Genomic DNA, 21,427 nt, shown 5'->3' with positions numbered 1-21,427 from the left:
TTCCTGTCTGGCAGGGGGGCTAGACTGGTGGCTGACTTAATTTCAGGATAAATACAACTCTTACAATTATATGAAATAAGAATTTAGCATTTCTTAAATCCTTTGCATAATTACATTTAAGCAAATATATTTAATACATAACATAGGTAGCCTTTTAAAAGGAATAAGGCCTTTGTAAAGTAGAAAAGGAACTCAGTAAAAGGAACACAGTAAAAAACCGCTTTAAAAGAAGCCTCTTCAGTTTACACACACACCCCTTCAGCCAGCTGCTTTTCCCAACATTTATTGCCCTCTAACTCTCTCAGTTTAAGAAAGAAACAGCTTTTAAAAAGGACTTCCCAAAAATGCTCTCTTTCTGCCAGCTAAATGCTTCTCCATTTGGTCTTTAACCTTAGAAAGAAGATCTGGCTCATTTTACTGGGAGGCACATTGGTATTATTTTACTATTTACCAACTATTAATTATATTTATCTCTGCCTTTTTTATCTTCTGTAACATGTAGGGTCAGTGTCCTCACTCAGTCTGTAATTCCAGCTTTTACGACTTTGAGAATTGTTTTCTGCTATAAATCAAGGGGCCCCTTGTCTAGGAGGAAAACATTGCCTGTGTTCTTTAAACAGCTGGCCTTCTGCCTGGCATGAAACATTTGAAAATCTAAGCCCATTTAATTTAGGAACCTGATCAAGATATAAGCCAATATAAGCCTTGATTAAAAATGCAGTCTATATTCAGATGCCACAAAAGGACCCCTGACAGTTAAGTCCAGTCGTGAATGACTCTAGGGTTGCAGCGCTCATCTCGCTTTACTGGCCGAGGGAGCTGACGTTTGTCCACAGACAGTTTTTCCTGGTCATGTGGCCAGCATGACTAAGGTGCTTCTGGTAAAACCAGAGCAGTGCACAGAAACGCCATTTCCTGGTCATGTGGCCAGCATGACTAAGGTGCTTCTGGTAAAACCAGAGCAGTGCACAGAAACGCCATTTACCTTCCCACTGGAGCGGTACCTATTTATCTACTTGCACTTTGACGTGCTTTCGAACTGCTAGGTTAGCAGGAGCTGGGACTGAGCAATGGGAGCTCACCCCATCACGGGGATTCAAACCGCGACCTTCTGATCGGCAAGCTCTAGGCTCAGTGGTTTAGACCACAGTGCCACCCGCAACCCAGACACCCATAGCTCTATTAAATAAATCAACAAAGAAGAAAAAAACTTTCAGTAAGTCCCATGTATGTTAATCTTTCATATGTAGCCCAGTTCAAAGGTTGTTGGTTACAAGACAAGGATAACAAGAAGAAAAACAACAATGATGATCATCATTATACTTATATCTCAAGCTATTTACTAATTATTGATTGATCATCAAAAGTGTAAATCCATAACTCAATTCTGGTAATGAACCCTATCTTTTAGTATAGTCAATAATGTTCTGTTAACTTTATCAAGAATTCTTGTCTATGTTTTCCTTCCTGATATCTATGAAAATATGTCAGCTTAGCCATGCCTGCAAAAACTAAATTTGGACCTTGTTTTAGCATAAGGCTGGAAGAAAAGCCTAAAAACTCAGATCTTATTCAGCTCTATCTGCAGTATTCGTATGTTTATATATTTTCTGCTCTGAATCAGAGCCATGCCTCCAAATCTAAATCGAGTCCCCCCTCTTTTTTTAATTTGTAAATTTTGTAACAATCAAATTTAGATCAATGAATATGGCACATTTCTGCACATCTACAAATCCAAAGTTTGGCTTCATGCTTGAGAACAGAAGACTGAACACTGTGTTGTATTTTTTTCTAGATATGATACCACATTCAGACCTCTCCTGTCAAAAACAATGCATACTATTAAAACTTCACATCTGTACTTAGCAGAGATGGCCAATATTAGATTTTCCTCACTCTCTGTAACTTGTTCACATCTTTACTCGTTGCTGTTAATGTCAATTGCATTTTCTTCTGTCCAATATCAAAGATCAAGTAGTTAATTACATCAGCGTAAAAGCTTTACTATTGGATTTAATATTGGCAGACCTAGTCAGATATTCATAATGGAGTTCTTGCAGAGAGTAAAAAATGTCACTGAAATGCAAAGGTGACTTTTGAATTTCTATCACTTTATGCATGTGAAAGACACTGAATAGCAGAAATCTGCAAAAAAAGAAAAAGATACTCATCATTTTTCTGGCACCATCCAGCCTCTATCCCTTGTGTGGCATTGCATATTTTTACTGAGCAGGTTGAATCAATGCTGTTTTTCTTATCTGAACAGCTTACAGGGCAGGAGTTGAGGTGGTGATTTTACTGCTTATTTATCTCAGCTGGTATTTTTTTTAACCCAATAATTTCCCATCCGATTGACACCAGTGGGAGAGAAGCTAAGTATTGCCAGCAGCAGGCTAGGTTACTGAGGGTCCAATCTATGAGCACAGGGGACTTTTGATCCAGGGCTGGTAACAGCATGGCCATGGAATGCCTTGTTTTGGCCATTACCTCATGTGGGAACATCATTGGCAACAGATTTATTCCTACAGAGCTGTCCCAGAGAGGGGCACTTCAGCCCCATCATATCGCTCTGATGGGGTAGAAATCTTTAAATAATCATAACCCTGGGTTTATACTGCAGTTTGTTTTTAACGAGATTATGTTAACAAGTTTTTCCTCAAAGAAGAGAGGGTCAGTGTGAACTATTTTAGTAGATTTTTGGAAATGTGGGTTTAGGAATATGAAGCCCCATCAGCATGTTGCCAGAGTTGCAGTGCTGGCTACAATCTCCCTCCACTGTTGGAGACATGGGAATTGCAAATGGGGAAGATGCTCTTATGCTCTGGTTGGCCAGGAGGGGAGCAAGATGCTATACTGGATTGGATAGTCCCTTGGCCTTATGCTCTTATGTACATTTGGAGGTCCAGTCCAACACCACTCTGGTAACATTCAGAATCAGAAGCCCTGTGCTTTCTTCTTACAGACAACGCTGACATATGAAAGAGCCATGTTATAGCCCAACATCAATGCATATGCTACCAAAATCACATGGGAGGATCATACCACTGAGAAACATCTCTGACTCTACTTCAGCAACATAACAGTTGAATGCTCCCCACGTCTTTGAACAGTGAGGAGTCCAGAGGTCAGTGCTAGGGTCAGTGTTCCAACTGCTTTCTTTCTTCTCTTGCATCACCGCTTACACAGTAGACACTACCATACAGATAAATGGCCTATTCAAGAAAACATCTCCAGTCATTTGTTACTTCTTAGGAAACACCAATTGATCATCCTTCCACTGTTTCACCCAGGATGCTTTATGTAGCAACCTCTATGATGCTGGGCTGGTTGACACCTGTCCTGAATCTGTAGAGACAGCAGTGACAACATCCCAGGACGTCTCTGCATGAAGGACCATAAAATCCTCCATTCGGTTTCGCATGTTCAGTTATTTCAGAAAAAACTGGTGATCCACCACACAATCCATTGTATATTGGATTTTACTTACACCAGAGCTATTCAGACATTAGTGCCCTGTGCGGACATCCTAGAACACTGAAGGTAGGACAGGTGTGACAGGTGAGCAGGCAAGGCACTGCCTCCTCTGTCTCCTCCATGTGTATGGGTCAGATGAGAGTTGTTTTCTAAATCCAGCCAAATTAATACAGATCATTCTGCAAGTGGTTTCATTTGCAGAAGGGTGCAATAATGTGGCTGCAGTGGTGCCATGAGACAATTGTGAATAAATTACGGATAATAAAATGGGAGAAAACCTCTGTTATCATCACACCAACTTTGTTGAAAACTGTTTCAAACTGTGTCCTTTGTATCTCCAGCATGTTTATATCTACTCAAGGGCTCCACCCTTTCTTTGGAAAACTTTGTGCTTTTCAAGTGGACTGCTGAGAGGTCGTGTCCTCATATGGGACTAATAAAGACATTGCTATGGATTTTAAATAGCTTTTTAGACTGAAGACAACACAGTTCTAAATTATTACTAACTCCTGGCGATTGACCTTAGAGGAATCAGGATGCTGTGGTTACTTTGAACACAGATATTATTCTACTGGTATGTTGACTAAATGCTAACTTAATAGTTTGAAGTGGATGAACTAGAAACAAAGATTAAAGAACTATGATTTGCAGTCTTGCTTTTCACTTCCTCAATTGGCCCAAAAGCCCCAGGAAGGGAGATTGTGAGTGGAAGAACTTGAAATGTTTGGGCTGTGGAAAACATTTTTCAGTTTAAATCTGGATAGATATGACTAAGCTCGTTTCAAAGGAAAAGGGAAAGAAGGATGAAGGATTTGATAATTGGTTTTAATTAAAAACAGTAACCTGGGATGTATGGCAGCTTGCTAAATTGAAATCAAAAAACAATATGAAGTTGTAGAACTAATTAATCTATCTCTGAGATGCATTTGTCAGAAAATGTGTTTATATTTATACACTTATAACCTGTGCATATACACAATCAAATATAGTGGTTCATACACTGTTTTCTCAACTTAAGATATAAATCCTTGCTTTCCAGGTTGCCCTCCTCTTGGTCTTGAAACATTAAAAATTACTGACTTCCAGCTCCATGCTTCTACTGTAAAGCGATATGGCCTTGGGGCCCACAGAGCACGGCTAAATATTCAGGTAAGTTCACCTTTCCAACGGGTCAAGAGGATGGGATTACTCTGCAATTTCCCCCAAAGGACACTTACAGATTTCACCATACTGATGGCTAACATGTTTTGTTTGTTTTAAAGAATATATGCTAGTTAATTTTGTTTCTTTACTCTGAATGTTCTGGCATTAATGTCCAAAAGAAAATTTAACACAGATGATAAAAAATGACTTTGGGAACTATCAGCAGGGAGGTTTACAAAAGTTAAGCAAGTTGCTCTTGGCTTCCTGTTTCCGGTGTGCTAAGAACAGAGTTTCTCCTACTAACATGGGAGAGAGACAGATGGAGATAATCAGATAATGATAGGGTTGGAAGAGGAACCAGTCTCTCACCCGCAGTTTGCCTAGTGGTCTGGCACTCAATTCCCCATGGAATGTGAGGGCAGGCAAAGGCACTGGGTGCAAGGAGCACTCTGGCTGCCACGACCCTCACCCCCAGCCTGCTCCCATTCTTGGAAGCACAGGTCATCCTGTTAATTGGACTTTAATTGGAGTAAACTACCGGCACGTGCCAGAGACAATGAGATAAGAAACTGCAAAAACAACCCAGCTACAAGGATATGAATGGTTTGGATTGAGAGCAGATTTCATTTGGTGAAAGAGACAATGTGGGGAGGGGAGCCCATGGTTTGCTTACTTAAGGTTTTTCTTGACATTTATGATATGACAGAATGCCCCCCAGAATGCAAGTTTTATTAAATAATATCTGCACAACTGAGGATGGAGAAAATTGGAATATTGTATGGATTTTAACAAAACTGGAACTGTGTGTGAGAGAGAAAGGAACTGAGAGGGAAGGGGGGAAGAAATGCTATTCTTTGAAAATATAAAGCAAAATCCCGAACCTCCATTATCCACAAAGGAATGTGTTTGAGATAAATGGCCATAAATGAGCGGCAGGGAGGAAAGGAGTCTACCAGCTGTGAGAGTAAAGGATACAACATTATATATGGATGGGAAAACGCCATGAAAAAAAATTGTCACACACAGGAAAGAATAAGGATTACAGCTAAAGTTCCTCACTTGAAACTTCATAAATTACCTATTATACCAACATGAATTGAAATCACAAGATTGTAGCTGTTCCCATCTGAATGGAATGGAATGGAATTATTAAAATTTTGGAATGCAGAAAAAATGTAGAAGAATGAACTCATCAACTCTAGTATGTGAGGGGGTCAGCTTAATTAAATTGTATAATTTGACATTTGAATAATTGACATTAATAATTATACTAATTGGATAAAAATGGTACTGTTATAATGAGGCTAGAATGATATTGGGGAGTTTATTTTTTTTAAAATTGCTCTTGGCATGAGATTTAAAGTTATACAGGTTTTCTGGTTCCAAAGTGTACTCCCATAATAATGGCAATACCAATATAGCTACTGATAAAAACTTTGAGACTCTATGTAGCCCACATATGCTGTAATAAGCTACAGGTGGGTTAACTCCACCGTCATGTGGACGTCTCAGCTTTAAGTCACTTTTTAGAATGAGGATCCTCAAATCAAAGCCTACTGAAACATTCACATCCTAGACTTGACCTGTGTGTGGTCAAAATTCATGTGTCTTTTTGAAAGCCATTAGCCACAACGCTATCATTTCCCATAGGATAGAGATTTCATCCAGTCTCTGTTCAGTAGTCTCTGTTGCTTCTGACTTCTAGTTTTATCAGTCTCTCTCTCTCTCTCTCTCTCTCTCTCTCTCTATATATATATATATATTAAATCCCATCACTCAGGAGCAGTGTTTAATCCATGGCAGTGTTTAATCATTTGAGTTTATCTGTTTGGCTTTTCCTGTTCAGACATTGCCTATTTTCTGTGATATAACTTTATCTGCAATGGACATGCCCAGTAATGCTAGAGTCCCACTTTTCCTGCTATGTGGCAGCCAGATAACCAGGTGCTAATCTCATAATTCTGATCTCATAATTCATGTGGTGCACCATGACTGACAGTTTGTGTCAATGGGAGGTTTTTTGCTACTCTTTTCTTTATCCTTTCCATTTAAGATCATTCTGGTCTCAAATCAATCATTTCCAAGTCACTGCAAAATGGGGGGTTGGGGGGACATTTCTAGATTTTCCATTCCCTTAGGTTTGTCCTTGCCAGTTTTGCCACTTTATGATAGCTGCTATTTTAGAAGCTTAGGAAAAGTGTAAGAATATTGCCCAAAGAAGAAATCACTCAAACTCATCGCATAAACATGATTACAATGTACAGGAAACTTGTGTACATAAAGGAAACCATCTTTAAGTCTTTCACTCTACGATTGTCAGCAAAATTTAAAATCAAATACACAGCATTTGTAAAAAGAACAAAGAGCCTGGTAGTACATTAAAGGCCAGCAAATGTATTGTGACACCAGCTTTCTTGTGCTCCCAGAGCCCACTTAGTCATATGTATGGAGTGTTGTCCCCCGATGCCAGATACCCAATATACGTACGAAGAAGGGAGAGTGAGCCACTGAGTTGGCTGATTAGGAGGACCAGTTGCAGTATGCTGAGAGACATCCTTAGTTCTTTGCTAATTATATTGATGATGACAGCAAGAAACGTGTAATTTTGCTGAGTGTTTGTGGAGCAAAGACATCTGGCTTGATTAGAAGCTTGGTAGCACCTGAAAACCCCTGCATCAAATCATCTGAGGAGCTAATTGGGATTGTTTCAATCATCACAATTCCATGCCATCAGAGATTGTGCAATGCTTTAAACTTCTCACTTTAAGCTTCCTTTAGAACTGTCCTGCCTATCAGAGGAGCATTGTGGTTTTGATGACACCTTGAGCCATGCAGAGATGATGATGATGATGATGATAATTTATTATTTATACCCCGCCCATCTGGCTGGGTTTCCCCAGCCACTCTGGGCGGCTTCCAACAGAATATTAAAATACAATAGTCTATTAAACATTAAAAGCTTCCCTAAACAGCGCTGCCTTCAGATGTCTTCTAAAAGTCTGGTAGTTGTTTTTCTCTTTGACATCTGGTGGGAGGGTGTTCCACAGGGCGGGTGCCACTACCGAGAAGGACCTCTGCCTGGTTCTCTGTAACTTGGCTTCTCGGAATGAGGGTACTGCCAGAAGGCCCTTGGCGCTGGACCTCAGTGTCCGGGCCGAATGATGGGGGTGAAGATGCTCCTTCAGGTATACTGGACCGAGGCCGTTTAGGGCTTTAAAAGTGAGCACCAACACTTTGAATTGTGCCCAAAAATGTACTGGAAGCCAATGTAGGTCTTTGAAGACCAATGTTATGTGGTCTCGGCGGCCTCTCCCAGTCACCAGTCTAGCTACGGCTAGACTGGGATTGTGGGTCAATGAAGAGGTATTTGTGGGGGGCAGACTCTAGTTTATTGTTAAGAAAGCTCAGGATATTGCACAATGCATGGTAGCAACAGCTCTGCATGCTTTAGATTTGCAGGGATCCTCTAAGCACTCCAAAGATGCCTAGTTTTTTGCATAATTGTCCAATACAACATTAGATTAAAAGAGCTCCAGGTAAACAGAGATGCACCATCCATAGTGCATGATAGCTGCCTGTGCCTCAGCCTTCTTCAACCTAGTGCCCTTTACTATGTGTTGTTGAACTATATCTTCCATCAGCCCCAGCCAGTATGGCCACTGGTCAGGGATGATGGAATTGTAGTCCAAGCCATCTGAAGAATGTATTGACCATCTTACATAATTCTGTTCTCATTTCTGTTTTGCATCCCACAAATTTATTATTGTTGTTCTGATTCTTTTAAGTCTAAGGGTATAGCATGGGGCTTTTACTGCTAACTCATTAGCCGGAAAAGATAGGCAGAAATGTGTGTCTAGGGAAAGGAGAATTCTTGCAAAAATGTGTATAATGTGTACAAAAATGTGTTTATTGGGATAAATTAGCACTAAAATACTGGAAGATTTTAATCAGGATTTTCCCCCCCCCCCTTTTTTTAAAAAAGCGAGTTGCTGAGAAAATACAGAAAACTGAATTTAACTTTGAAAAATGTGAGAAACAATTCAAAATGTATCTTTTCATATTTATAAAGACAGCTTTGCCTTCTTTTCAGGCAGGTGTTAATGAAAATGATTTTTATGATGGTGCTTGGTGTGCAGGACGAAATGATCCGTACCAGTGGATTGAAGTCGATGCTCGGAGGCTAACAAAGTTCACAGGAGTTATCACGCAGGGAAGGAATTCTCTCTGGCTGTAAGTGCATGGATTCTTTCTGACTTTCTACGGAAAACCCAGAAATTTGGGTGATAGTTTTGTGCTATATAAAAACAGGGCTGGAGGAGAAATTAGATTCAGAACCTATAAAGGCAAATCTACCACATTCATACTTTCTGGAGCAAGATGCAAACTGAAATACTGCCATCATTCGAAATTCACACTTCTCTGAATGTTGCAATGCAGTTCTCTCACCAAGTAATGTGTACAAAAATCCTTATACTGTATAAAAGTAAGGTTTGCATTAAAATGCATAAAGTGAAAATAACACAGAAAATGCATTGCTTTAGAAAGAATGGCTTTGCAAAAATGGGTGTATTAGGCAAAATTGCAAACAAAAATGTGGATATTAGGAGAAATGAAAATGCTGGTAAATATTCCCAAGGACTTTTAAAATGGGGGTGGGAGTGGGAATCACAAGCTGATGCAGCAATAAACTGAGAGAAACTGAAATTGACAGATTCGCAAACCTAATAAAAACTCAATAGCGTGCATAATAATGATACCAACATAATTAAACACAAGAGAAATAAGCCTTGTTCGTAATGTGCAAGGGAAAGACAATATTTTAAAACAACCAACACTACTTCCCATCATGTACAGAAGTTCCCCAACTCTGGCTTCTGGGATTTGTTAGCAAATGCTCTTGGCAGGTTGCTTAAGTTGGGACTGATTATTCTCTTTCACTCATGTTGACTGGAGCTTAACTTGAGAGAAATAGGAAGGACAGACAGGGCTAATTTAGCCTGTTGGCTGGAGATTGCCCACCACTGCTCTGTCTCTTTGGGAAAGTACATTTAATTGATATTAATTAATATTCTGGCAATGTGGTTGTCACCATGATTTTAGGCTGCATTTGCAGTAAGTAAACTTTCATGGGCACCACACAAACACAGCACCTTCACTCATTCACTCACTCACTCACTCACTCAATCAGTCAATCAATCAATCAATCAATCAATCAATCAATCAATCAATCAATCACACACACCTCTTTTGCTACTGACTACAACAGAATGCCTCTTCCAGGTCTTATTTCAGTTGGCGAAGGGCAGAGGAAAGGTGTCTGTGGCTGCATGTGCAACCATGGGCCTCACATTGGTGACCCCTGTAGTGAAGCGCACCACTGCCAGGTGCTTCAAATGGGAGGAAGGCAGTGTTGGCTTCATTGTAGGCATCTGACTTCAGGGCGCTGAACCTTTCCCAGTTGCTGTAGGAGGAGAAGGCAGCAGGAGCGTTCGTAAGCAAAAGAGTAAGTAGAAAGATGGGCAGGGAAGGGCAAGATCTTTCTCTGAACCACTGTTCTATTGGCTGGTGAGTCTGTCCATCTGTTCAGTGGTGAACTGTGCTTACAGTTCACTGAGCCTACTTTTTATGATACAGCTGACTTCACCCTTAGTTAATCGAGTTAATACACAGAAAAAGGGATTTCAATTCATGTTTAACTCTTATTCTTCTGCAAACTTTTACCTCACTGCTTTTCTGATGTGGATAATTCAGGCCACACAATGAAGTTCCTACCTGCCATGTATTTATGGAACAAGCCTGGACTCCCAGTAAACAAAAGATTCTGAGTCTGTAGCCAAACTGCTTCTACCAGCCTGCTCTAGGCATGATCACGGCTTGCTTTCCTGTTTTAGAAGACAGGGCCTTTTTGCACTACTTGTAACAATTGGGATACATTCCGCTTTTTGAGAAACATTTTCATAGTGTGGTGTTTGTGTACAATCTTGTGGCTTTAGGATAAGCCCTCAAGTGCTTATAGCACTATCTAGTTAGTATTTGCTAGCAAGCATCACGCAGATCTTCCTGACTTTCTGCTAGGCCAAGAATCAGATTACCATTTTCATCTAATGTTATTACTATTAATGCTGTCAATGCCCTTTCAAAGCTAGTTGCCTTTGCTGTTGAGTTGAAGAGTCATGCACTATACCCTTATCTTGTGAGCCTGCTCCAGTGAAACTAAAAGTCAAGAGAAAGGTCTGGATGATATATTTTAACCGTTTCCCCAGAGCAGATGTTGTTGCTTACTGTCAAGCAGAGCTGTTAAGATCTGTCATGTCAGTGCAAGTGGTTATTTATTATGACTCCTGCTCTGGAGCATGAGTACCAAAAAAGCAAAGACATCCATGATATTAAGTGCTCAAAAGTTGTTTGTGTTATCCTTCCACAAGAATTTGTTAGGGTTCGGTAACACAGACATTCCTGGGAATTGGTTATATTTTTTCCTCCGCCCCCAATGGCATTTTAAAAGAGACATTCATCTTGTTCAGAGGTGGGGAATGAATGTTTCTCTAGTGCAGGGATAGACCACAACTCCCATCATTCCTGGCATTGACTATGGCTGTGCTGAAGCACCTGGAAGGTGAAGGGGCAGTCACCTAACCTACTTCTCATTGCCAGCTGGTGTAAGAGGATGTGGGAAGAGTGTGCCCTTTGGGTGCTGGAGCCCTTGTGCCCCTAAATACAGATCAACTCAACCAGTGGGGGACTCCTTTTGGTGAGTAAGTGATGAAAGGCGTGGATTGGTGCTCTTCTATCCGGCTCTTCTGAGCCAGGGCAGTATACTTCAGGCAGAAAGCAGGGAGGCTGTTCCTATGTCTTCTATCAGGATAGTTACATTTGTCAATGTTTGGTGCAGATCACCAAGTTAGTGTGCATGGCCCCTTTAGATTTATTTGAAATATGTACAAACCAGGAAATATTTAGAGCTATCATAGCAGCCAGTGCAGTTTCCTCAGCGCCAGTGTCGTGTGCTGACAGAAGGCAGTGCCAGCCACAAGTGGCATTGCCCAGTTCTGCACTGGCTGCAGCTTCTGGACATAAAGGTAGCCCAACATTGTTGTTGTTTAGTCGTTTAGTCATGGCCGACTCTTTGTGACCCCATGGACCAGAGCAGGCCAGGCACTTCTGTCCTCCACTGCCTCCCGCAGTTTGGTCAAACTCCTGCTGGTAGCTTCGAGAACACCATCCAACCATCTCGTCCTCTGTCGTCCCCTTCTCCTTGTGCCCTCCATCTTACCCAACATCAGGGTCTTTTCCAGGGAGTCTTCTCTTCTCATGAGGTGGCCAAAGTATTGGAGCCTCAGCTTCACGATCTGTCCTTCCAGTGAGCACTCAGGGCTGATTTCCTTCAGAAAGGAGAGGTTTGATCATCTTGCAGTCCATGGGACTCTCAAGAGTCTCTTCCAGCACCATAATTCAAAAGCATCAATTATTTTCAAGCCCAACATAGAGTACATAGAAATAATCCATTGTCAAGGCGACCTGTACATGGATCACTGTAGACAAGCTATCTCTTTCCAGGAATGGTCATCGCTTGCATATCAGCTGAAGCTGGTAAAAAGCCGCTCTAGCCCCTGAGGCCTCTTGAGCACCCAAGGAAAACAATGGGTTGTGGATTACTCCCAAACTATGTACTTATCCCTCTAGAGGGAGTGTAACCCCCTCCAGAATGGGTAATTGGCTTATATACTAGACTGTGGAACCACTCACCTACAGGGCCTCTTTCTTGACAGGATTTGGTTTCAGTTTATAGACCCTCATCCAGCCCACCACACAGTCAAGACACTTTATACTCATAACTCTGCCTCATGTCTTCACTCTAATGTGTGTGTTGGGCTGGGAGGAGCAAAACTATATATTTGGCTGGGGAAAGAAGCTTTGTTTCACATATTATAACTTTCCAAGCATAGATTAGAGCTTTCTTTCCTATTATTGCACTCACCCAAAACATATTTTCTCAGATGCAAGTTGCTGATTTCAGTTTTATTCCAAGTAAGTATGTTTAGCATTGTAGCCTCAATCAAAATACTAATTTAAGATGCTTAAACAAAAACACTTATGGTCTATAGAGTGCTGATTAAAATGAAGCTTTTTTTATTCAGACTAATGAACAATTATGGGAAATCTTCCTGATTAGACCTGGAGAATTATGTTGTGTGCTGGTTTGCCTTCAACAGCCACATGTCAGGAGACATTTTCCCTGAGTTGTAGTTAAATGTCCTGTTAAAACACCATGCCTGGCATCCAGTTGTTAAAGGAGCTATTAGCCATTTAAGAGGCTATGTGCTGCCTCCATGGTCAGAAGCAGTATTTTTCTGAATACCAGTTTATGAGCAAGTTGGGGGGGGGACTATTGACGTAACACAAATACCAGCTGACAGTTTTAATTAAGAGCTGAAACTATTCATCACCACCTATGCTGGGGTTATTACCTAGGTAAGAAGAGCTTTTACTGGTCTTGTCTGTGTGGTGCTTCTGCTTTTCCCCTTTAGGGATGTATTTGTGCAACAGTAGACATAAAGAGGAGAGTGCAAAATATGGTCTGAAGCTCCACATAAAAAAACCTAAGATCATGGCCACTTGTCCCATCACCTCCTGGCAAATAGAAGGGGAAGAAATGGAGGCAGTGAGAGATTTTGCTTTCTTGGGTTCCATGATCACTGCAGATGGTGACAGCAGTCACGGAATTAAAAGACGCCTGCTTCTTGGGTGAAAAGCGATGGCAAACCTAGACAGCATCTTAAAAAGCAGAGACATCACCTTGCCAACAAATGTCCGTATAGCTAAAGCTATAGTTTTCCCAGTAGGGATGTATGGAAGTGAGAGCTGAACCATAAAGAAGGCTGATGGCTGAAGAAATGATGGTTTTGAATTATGGTGCTGGAGGAGACTTAAGAGTCCAATGGACTGCAAGAAGATCAAATCTATCCATTCTGAAGGAAATCAGCCCTGAGTGCTCACTGGAAGGACAGATCGTGAAGCTGAGGCTCCAATACTTTGGCCACCTCATGAGAAGAGAAGACTCCCTGGAAAAGACCCTGATGTTGGGAAAGATGGAGGGCACAAGGAGAAGGGGACGACAGAGGACGAGATGGTTGGACAATGTTCTTGAAGCTACCAGCATGAGTCTGACCAAACTGCGGGAGGCAGTGGAAGACAGAAGTGCCTGGCGTGCTCTGGTCCATGGGGTCACGAAGAGTTGGACATGGACCTTGAGCTTGTTTGGAGGTTCTAGCAGGGGAGCGCAGCTATAGTATACCCTTGACCGAAGAACGGTACACTCCTTCTATCTGGGATGGTCGTCCTCTTCCACCGAGCACGCAGCTTCAGGAGGGACGCACATGGAGCGGTGAGGGAGGAAGGGGACACCCGCCTAGCCAGCCAGATCAGCCGAATCAACCCTGGCGATCAATGGGGTGACAGATGTCGCAGCCAGATCGCCCTCACATCCTGTGTTTGTCTGTTTGTAATGTGTATTGTTTGTGTCTATATAAATTGTGGAAAACCAATAAAAATTTTTATAAAAAAACAACAACAAAGAGTCGGACATGACTAAACAGCAAGACATAAAGCATTGCAACAGCCAAAGTATTACTTCATTCAACTTGAATGCTGAGGCCTTTATTTTCACCATAATTCAGTGGTGGGTTTAATTCAGTGCTCATATATTGCACACTGGCTGTTCTATTTTTTTTCTTTACTTTTTAAAAAAATCTGTCTGGAAGTGTCATGCTAGAGCTGGCAGAGGGGAGCTGCCTTTCCAGCAGCTACATCACTGCTGCTTATGGGAATGGAACAAAGGAAACTCCCTGTGTTGCAAGAACAGACTACCTATAAACAATCACAGGCATATTGCCTGTGATTGTTTATAGCTTATAGGGATGGTGCAGGATCAGGTCAAAGAATGGGCAAGGCATGGGACTGTGCAGTAGTACTGGACTGGCTCTGGCAATGTGCCTGCACAGCTCCAACCTTGACCCTCCCTTGGTTCTGCCCTGTCCAGGTAAGCATCCTGCTGTCAGAAGGACATTTGTGCAACCCTTCCCTCCCTTCCCATTGCCAGCTGCTCCTGAGCCTCAGAGATAATTGGACACTTATTGTTTAAATACTGACTACCTGGTTGGCTTTGGGATGAGGTTGTTCTGTAGGTTATTCAATACTGAAATATTGGAAAGAAAACTGGATGCCATCCAAATATTGTACATTTTCAGCAATTTCTTTCTTTTCTTTCTTTTCTTTCTTTCTTTCTTTCTTTCTTTCTTTCTTTCTTTCTTTCTTTCCTTCCTTCCTTCCTTCCTTCCTTCCTTCCTTCCTTCCTTCCTTCCTTCCTTCCTTTCTTTCTTTCTTTCTTTCTTTCTTTCCTCCCTTCCCTTCCCTTCCCTTCCCTTCCCTTCCCTTCCCTTCCCTTCCCTTCCCTTCCCTTCCCTTCTTCTTTCTTTTATTTTTCTTCAAATAAATGCGTTTACTTGAAAACTTAAGAAAGTGCTTTTAAGAAATTCTATGTGTACGTGTGTTTGTGTGTGCACGCGTGCACGTGCGCACGCGCACACACACACACACACACACACACACACACACACACAGAGAGTTTCTATTGTTTTTCCAGCAATGGCACTTTGCCAAAGGATAGCTACATTCTTTTATAAGAGGCATTCATTTCCCAGTCAGATACTCAATGCTTGCTGGTGGCTCCACGAAGCTGCTGACAGACATCAATACTGGCCACGTGCCAAAAAGCCTTTCCAGCAGGAGGTTAAACCTGAGGCTAGAAAAAGAAAAAGAAGGCACCAATGAGAACCAGACATGCAACCTGGCTTCCAGAAATGAATGCATTTTAAACTTGGAAGGGATTACCAATCCTGCCTTGAAGATTTACGAAGTCTCAGGTCTCTAACATGGTGCCCTTGGGCACCATAGTGCCCTGAGGCTCCCTTCTTGGCACCCTACCCGTATGTGCCCTTTTTCTTAATTTTATGTGCAACTAGAAAAATAAGTTGAGTGTCCCCTTTGCTTTAAAAAAAAAATTACAAAGCAAAACACAATTGCCCAAGAGGACCAACTTCATTTCAGGCACAAATTTATTTAAGTCTCTCGGCCTATAGAGCGAGATGAGAGTGAAACCCCAGAGTCGTCCGTGACTGGTCCTAATGGTCAGGGGTACCTTTAGCGTTATACTTTTTTCTTGTCATTTGGCTGTGCATAGGAGACAACTACCAAATTAAAGTATTAGAGAGAGAAAATCTCAACCTGGTCTTTGAGTGTGATTTGCTTCAAAGCGTTCTAGTTGTAAATGTTAGGAAGGTTATGATTAAGGTGAAAACCTGTTCTTTTGACTATTTAGAATCTCCATTCATTCTTTATGGCTTTGTGTAATGTAGTTAAATTGGGTTTCTGTGGCAATGAAAGGCGAATTCTATCTGCAGGTGCCGCATATATTGCGAAGAGCGTTTCCCTGAACTTCCCCAATGAATAATCTCCAATATTGCTATGCGAGACCTGACCCTCTGTTGAAGAGAAACTGCCAATCATGTTGAATTGCATTGAAGTATGAGGTTATGTGGTGATAGGGACAAATCCTTTAAGTACTTTGGGGATTAGAGCTAGTCTGACAAACTCATGAAGGCAGAAGCTTTGCTTGGGTATTCATCTCTGGAAATTCCAACACTGAAACTTCCCATGTTTTCAAATGAAGGCCCTGTTGAGAAGTTATTGTGAGCACACACAGAGGAACAAGAAGCAGGATCATGACCCCATGCATGCTCATCATAAGGTCTATAGGCATACAAACTATACAGGTGTGTGTTGTGCCTATGTGATCTGGAACCCCGCCTTTTCTTGGGGGTAGGCCAGTAGTGGATGTGATTGTGTTCCGAATATTGTTATCAAGTGCATGACAGCATTTAATGTGTTTGTTTCTTATTTTAAAAATAGCAGCTGTGGGGAAAGGGGGCAACTGGGATGGGAACTGCAGTATGCAGGGAAGGGTATTAGTCCTCCTCTTGTGCATATCCTTGATTCTGACAACCCTCTCCACCAGAGCTGTTTTTCAGAAGGTATAAGAAGTTGCTGCATTTGACAGCCACAGCACTTGAGGCAACATGGAATTTAATGGCTTTATTGTCAAAGTGCCATGCAAACTGATCACAGCATGCCTGTGAGTACACCAGAGGCCCATCTACCACTGTGACCGCCCAAAACAACTCTTTGAGGCTGCAACACAATAGCAAAGTAGTTCTCCTTTGCCATCTTCCCTGTCATTTGGTAGGCAGAATTATGTAGCCTAACAAGTGTTCAGCCAGCTTTGGTGTGAATTTTCCACCACCTGAGTTCCAGTTGTCTCCCAGTTTGCTTCATTGTCTGAAGTGTGGGTTCTGCGACACCAGAGAGGACCCTTGGGAATGATCATGTCAACAGCACAGGTTCAATCCATGGGATCACCTGGTAGGGTGGAAACTCACTGCCAGTCTGTGTGGATATTACTCAGGTAGATAGACCATTGGTATGACACAGTGTCAGGCAGCTCCTTTTGTTCCTATGTACTGAAGCTAAGCCAATTGTCAAAAAAGGGACTCAAACGGAAAGTAGAACATTATTTGTACCAAGTATCTGAATCAAACAGGATTCCAAAAGACCCCAATTGGTCAAATAGCTAAATATTTAAATATTTTTTTTCTTTTTAGATTCAGCTTTTTGTGCAGAATTATGAAAGTTCATGCTTACACAAAATATATTTGTGACAACATTGTTTTTAAGCTTTTAAAAATTCAGATTTGAACTGTCTGTTCTATGCTCAAAAATAGCCTTGATAATGAATTCATTATTCTTATGCAGATGGTTGATTTTCCCTCCTATATTTTTATATAGCCATAAATGGGATGCATATCCCTAATTTTGCATGCTAGAGGCATATAGTAGTTTTGAACTAATTTAGTTCAGCCCCTCAGCATGTTTTCTGTGATTAAAAAAATCTTTCATTTTTGAAAATTACATGAAAAATCTCTTTCAGATTTTATTTATTGCAGCTTATTTACGTAAACATGGGTGAGCTATTTTTGATATAGAAGACAATTGCAATCAGAGCTGGGTCAAAACCTCTCAAAATACATCCCACCCCCCTCAAAACATTTGAATGCTTTATCTTTTTCTCCCTCCCCCTCAATAAAGAAATATTTTTTTCTCTGAATATTCTCCACTATGTTTCTGTGCAACGTCTCCCAAATGCCTATGGATGACATTAGGTCCTAGAGCATTGTGGAAGATCCAAGACGTTGCTTATTATGGAGAATGCCAACACAGTACTTCTTGCTACCACTGTCAGAAGATGCAACACAAATAAACAGAAAATGAAAAACCAAGGAGGAGGAAAAAGCTTCCCCTGATTAATTGTTGGAGAAACTATCTCCCCCCCTGAGAAAAATCAGTGAAATGGTCCTCACAATCTCTCTGCCCCAAAAAAGGAGGGAGATCAGTACACTGTTTGATGTACTTCACTGTGTGTATATGTATATGTATTGTACTTCACAAACTACATTTTTAACCATAAGCCAAACCCAAGATCCACCAGGATGGGCAAGTTTGGAATAAGCAGATCTCTGGCTGAGCTGGACGAAGCTTGACTCGGCTGAGGCTATACCAGCTAAAGTCCCTCATCCAAGTTCACCTGGATTTATGCCATGGTAAATCTTCCACCGAAGCTCAGCCAACACTCTGGACTTGGCATAAGCTGACTGAACTGAGGCTGGTGTAATTCCTGAAATGGGTGTTCTGGGGCCATGGGGGGAGCTCTCATTGCTGGAAACAGGACAAGGGCAGATTTACACCCAGTCCAACCACCTTTCAGCTCAGTTACATGATCTAGCAACCCAGCAGAACATATGAAAATGGTGGTGTAAGTCAAAATAAAGACTTGTTTTCCCTCTGTCTGGCGCAGGCCTGATCAACCGGCAGTAGCCCCACTCCTGCTGGGAGTTTGGATCTGGGGCAACTTTTTCCAGCTTAATTTAAGACAATGAAACTTCTGCTAGCTTCCTATAGTTAGGATTTTTTTGCCTGCTGCGTATGTGACACATTTTACATTTTCTATGTGCTTTCCCAAAAGTATGTTTGGCCATACCCTGTGTGTGTTTGGGAACATGGAGATACATCTGTTTTCTAATAGGTAAATCTGACCACAGATTTATAGGAAGAAGGGAGAAATAAATGAGAAGACAAAATAGTGCTTACTTTTCATTCCCAAATGCTTCACCGTGAAATATACTATCAATCTCATGCTTTATTCCTGATGGGATATTCAGACCTGCACTCTGATACGTACATCTATTTAGGAGTAAGGTAAAGGGACCCCTGACCATTAGGTCCAGTCCTGGCTGACTCTGGGCTTGCGGTGCTCATATTGGCCAAGGGAGCCGGCATACAGCTTTCAGGTCATGTGGCCAGCATGACTAAGCCGCTTCTGGCGAACCAGAGCAGCACACGGAAATGCCGTTTACCTTCCCGCCGGAGTGGTACCTATTTATCTACTTGCACTTTGACGTTCTTTCGAACTGCTAGGTTGGCAGGAGCAGGGACCGAGCAATGGGAGCTCACCCTGTTGCGGGGATTCGAACCGCCGACCTTCTGATCGGCAAGTCCTAGCCTCTGTGGTTTAACCCACAGCGTCACCCGCGTCCCATTTAGGAGTAGGTCCCATCAAACTCAGCAGGACTTCCTTCAGAACTATTATTCCGAGGCTGCCTGACTCCAAAATAGACATACCTAAGACTGATGAGCAACATGGCCAGATGCTTTTTACATGTTCCTTGTAGTTCTAAGTTGCATTGAACTGATACCATTGTGATGAATGCTTATATAAGGTAGCCTAAAAATCTGGACTGGCCACTGCTTATAGTGTTAAAAATTCCAGTTGCCCTGCTTTTAACTAATTAGGCAATTTCATTCATTAACAAATTCAGTAGTGCTGCATTAGTGGTGATATTTTGAATGTTTAGGATAAGGGATTTGTCTGCTTTTTCTTTTCTCCTTTGCACTCTTCTACTGGTTTTCTCTTTAATTGGCATTTGGCTTGGGGTTCCTCTTCTCTAACACTGCTAGATGGAATATTGCCTCCAAAGCAATATTCACCTTTGCAGTAGGATCAGGTAGGACAATAATTTTCATTAATGTGGTTGGGGAGCAGGGAAGGAGAAACAAAGTGAGATTAGTTACTGAACTAGTATGAAGCTTTGAAATTGCTCGTACTTGCATTGTTTTGTATCACTTTACATCTAGAAAGACTTGAGACGCCACTCTGTCCATCCCCCCCGAGCTAATACCCTATCAAAATTCTGCCCTTAGAGATTTCTAAACAGACAGAAGATTAGGAAACTGTTTAAAGGGCTTTGGGGCTATTGATGTCAAAAGACTGTGTGACAAGCATTAAACCAGTGTATAAAAAGACCTCTGATTCCAGCTTTTAAATACAAACATAATCCACAAATCTGTCCCCCTCCCCCAGTATCTTCAGCAGATTTCTTTTTTAAATACTAGATTGTTGAAATAATGGTGAAGTTACCTATTCATTTAAGTGGGATCAATCTTGCTACGTTAGTCCAATGTGATCTGTCAAGAAAGAGACCAAACTCGGTCACACAATAGAAAACAGAGAACATATCTATGTTCAAAACTTACATTAATTTTATATCATTTATCCTTACTACCTGCCCCTCAAGAACCTAAGGGTCGTGTTATACTGAGAGACAAATTAGATGGCATAGTTCTGTCCTTGAGTGAACAAGATTTTTTGCTTTTGTTTCCACAGACTGTCAGTGTGGGTGGGTGACAGGTACACAATTGATAGGTAGGAGACTTTAACTCATTGTATCCTACTATGGTTCCAATTTGCATCAGGGGCTCTACTGCCTGCAAATTGCATTGCAAAAAGATTCACATTAATTTCCGAGTGTACGAATTTTTTTTTGGTTAGTGATTCCTTTCCTGTAGAACTACAAGGGGTGATATGGCTATGTGCTATCCAATTTTTAAAAAGCAGCCAAACCATAGTAGCCCAGGACCATCTCACTTTTGCAGTGTAGATGACAGATGCACATATAAGTAAATGGCATATCTGTTTGCTACCCAGGGCTCCTTGGGAAGGAATGATGGGATATAAATATGCCTATGAGCCTTTACTGGGTATGGGGAAATTTGTACATGGGGATGATTGCATTGTTGGCTGCCCTCTATGAGTTAAAGTGTGTTTTACACCATGTGGAGAATCTACTTATTTGTGGTCATAATGCCTGAATGGAGCTTTAAAATAAGGGAAATGGTGGATGAAGGAAAGAGCGCTGATTCAGTTCAAACCCCACCCCACCCCTGTTGCTTTTATCTAAAGAAAAAGATTTTGGAAGACCTAATCATGGACCTTTCCCATTCCATTTGATTGGGAGCAGGGTGTCGTTCGAAAACAGAATGATGGACTTGATGCATTTTGATCTGATTTAGAAAAGCAATTTTGATCCTGTGGATCTTTAAATGTAGTTCATTTAGAGTTTAGCACCATTAAATTCAAACAGTGTGCAAGCAAGACCATGTTCCGGTGAACAACTCATTGAACACATCAACATTTCATCTGCAAGCCATTAGTATATAAGCAAGCAGAGTTATATACTTTATGCATAGTTTTTATTGCAGTAAAGATAAAGGAAAAGATGAGACACAAGAATGGGCAAAAAATTCTCCAGGGAGTTCTCCCACTGAAATGAATTTAAACTCTGCAAGCACTCTTGTAGAGCTC

The 21,427-nt window shown here is 41.4% G+C and overlaps 1 protein-coding gene across 1 annotated transcript in view; it reads left to right on the top strand.

The window, feature by feature from the left end:
- CPXM2 (carboxypeptidase X, M14 family member 2) overlaps nt 1-21,427 on the top strand; it is an 87,432-nt gene that overhangs the window by 31,367 nt on the left and 34,638 nt on the right. The window contains exons 3-4 of the mRNA XM_081192900.1: nt 4,514-4,623; nt 8,708-8,847. Coding sequence (XP_081049026.1) covers nt 4,514-4,623; nt 8,708-8,847 — 250 coding nt within the window. The remainder of the gene's footprint in view (nt 1-4,513; nt 4,624-8,707; nt 8,848-21,427) is intronic.

This window comes from Podarcis bocagei (assembly GCF_964188305.1).
Source record: "Podarcis bocagei genome assembly, chromosome: 4".
Classification (NCBI taxonomy): domain Eukaryota; kingdom Metazoa; phylum Chordata; class Lepidosauria; order Squamata; family Lacertidae; genus Podarcis; species Podarcis bocagei.
This window is presented reverse-complemented; position numbering and strand designations above follow the sequence as displayed.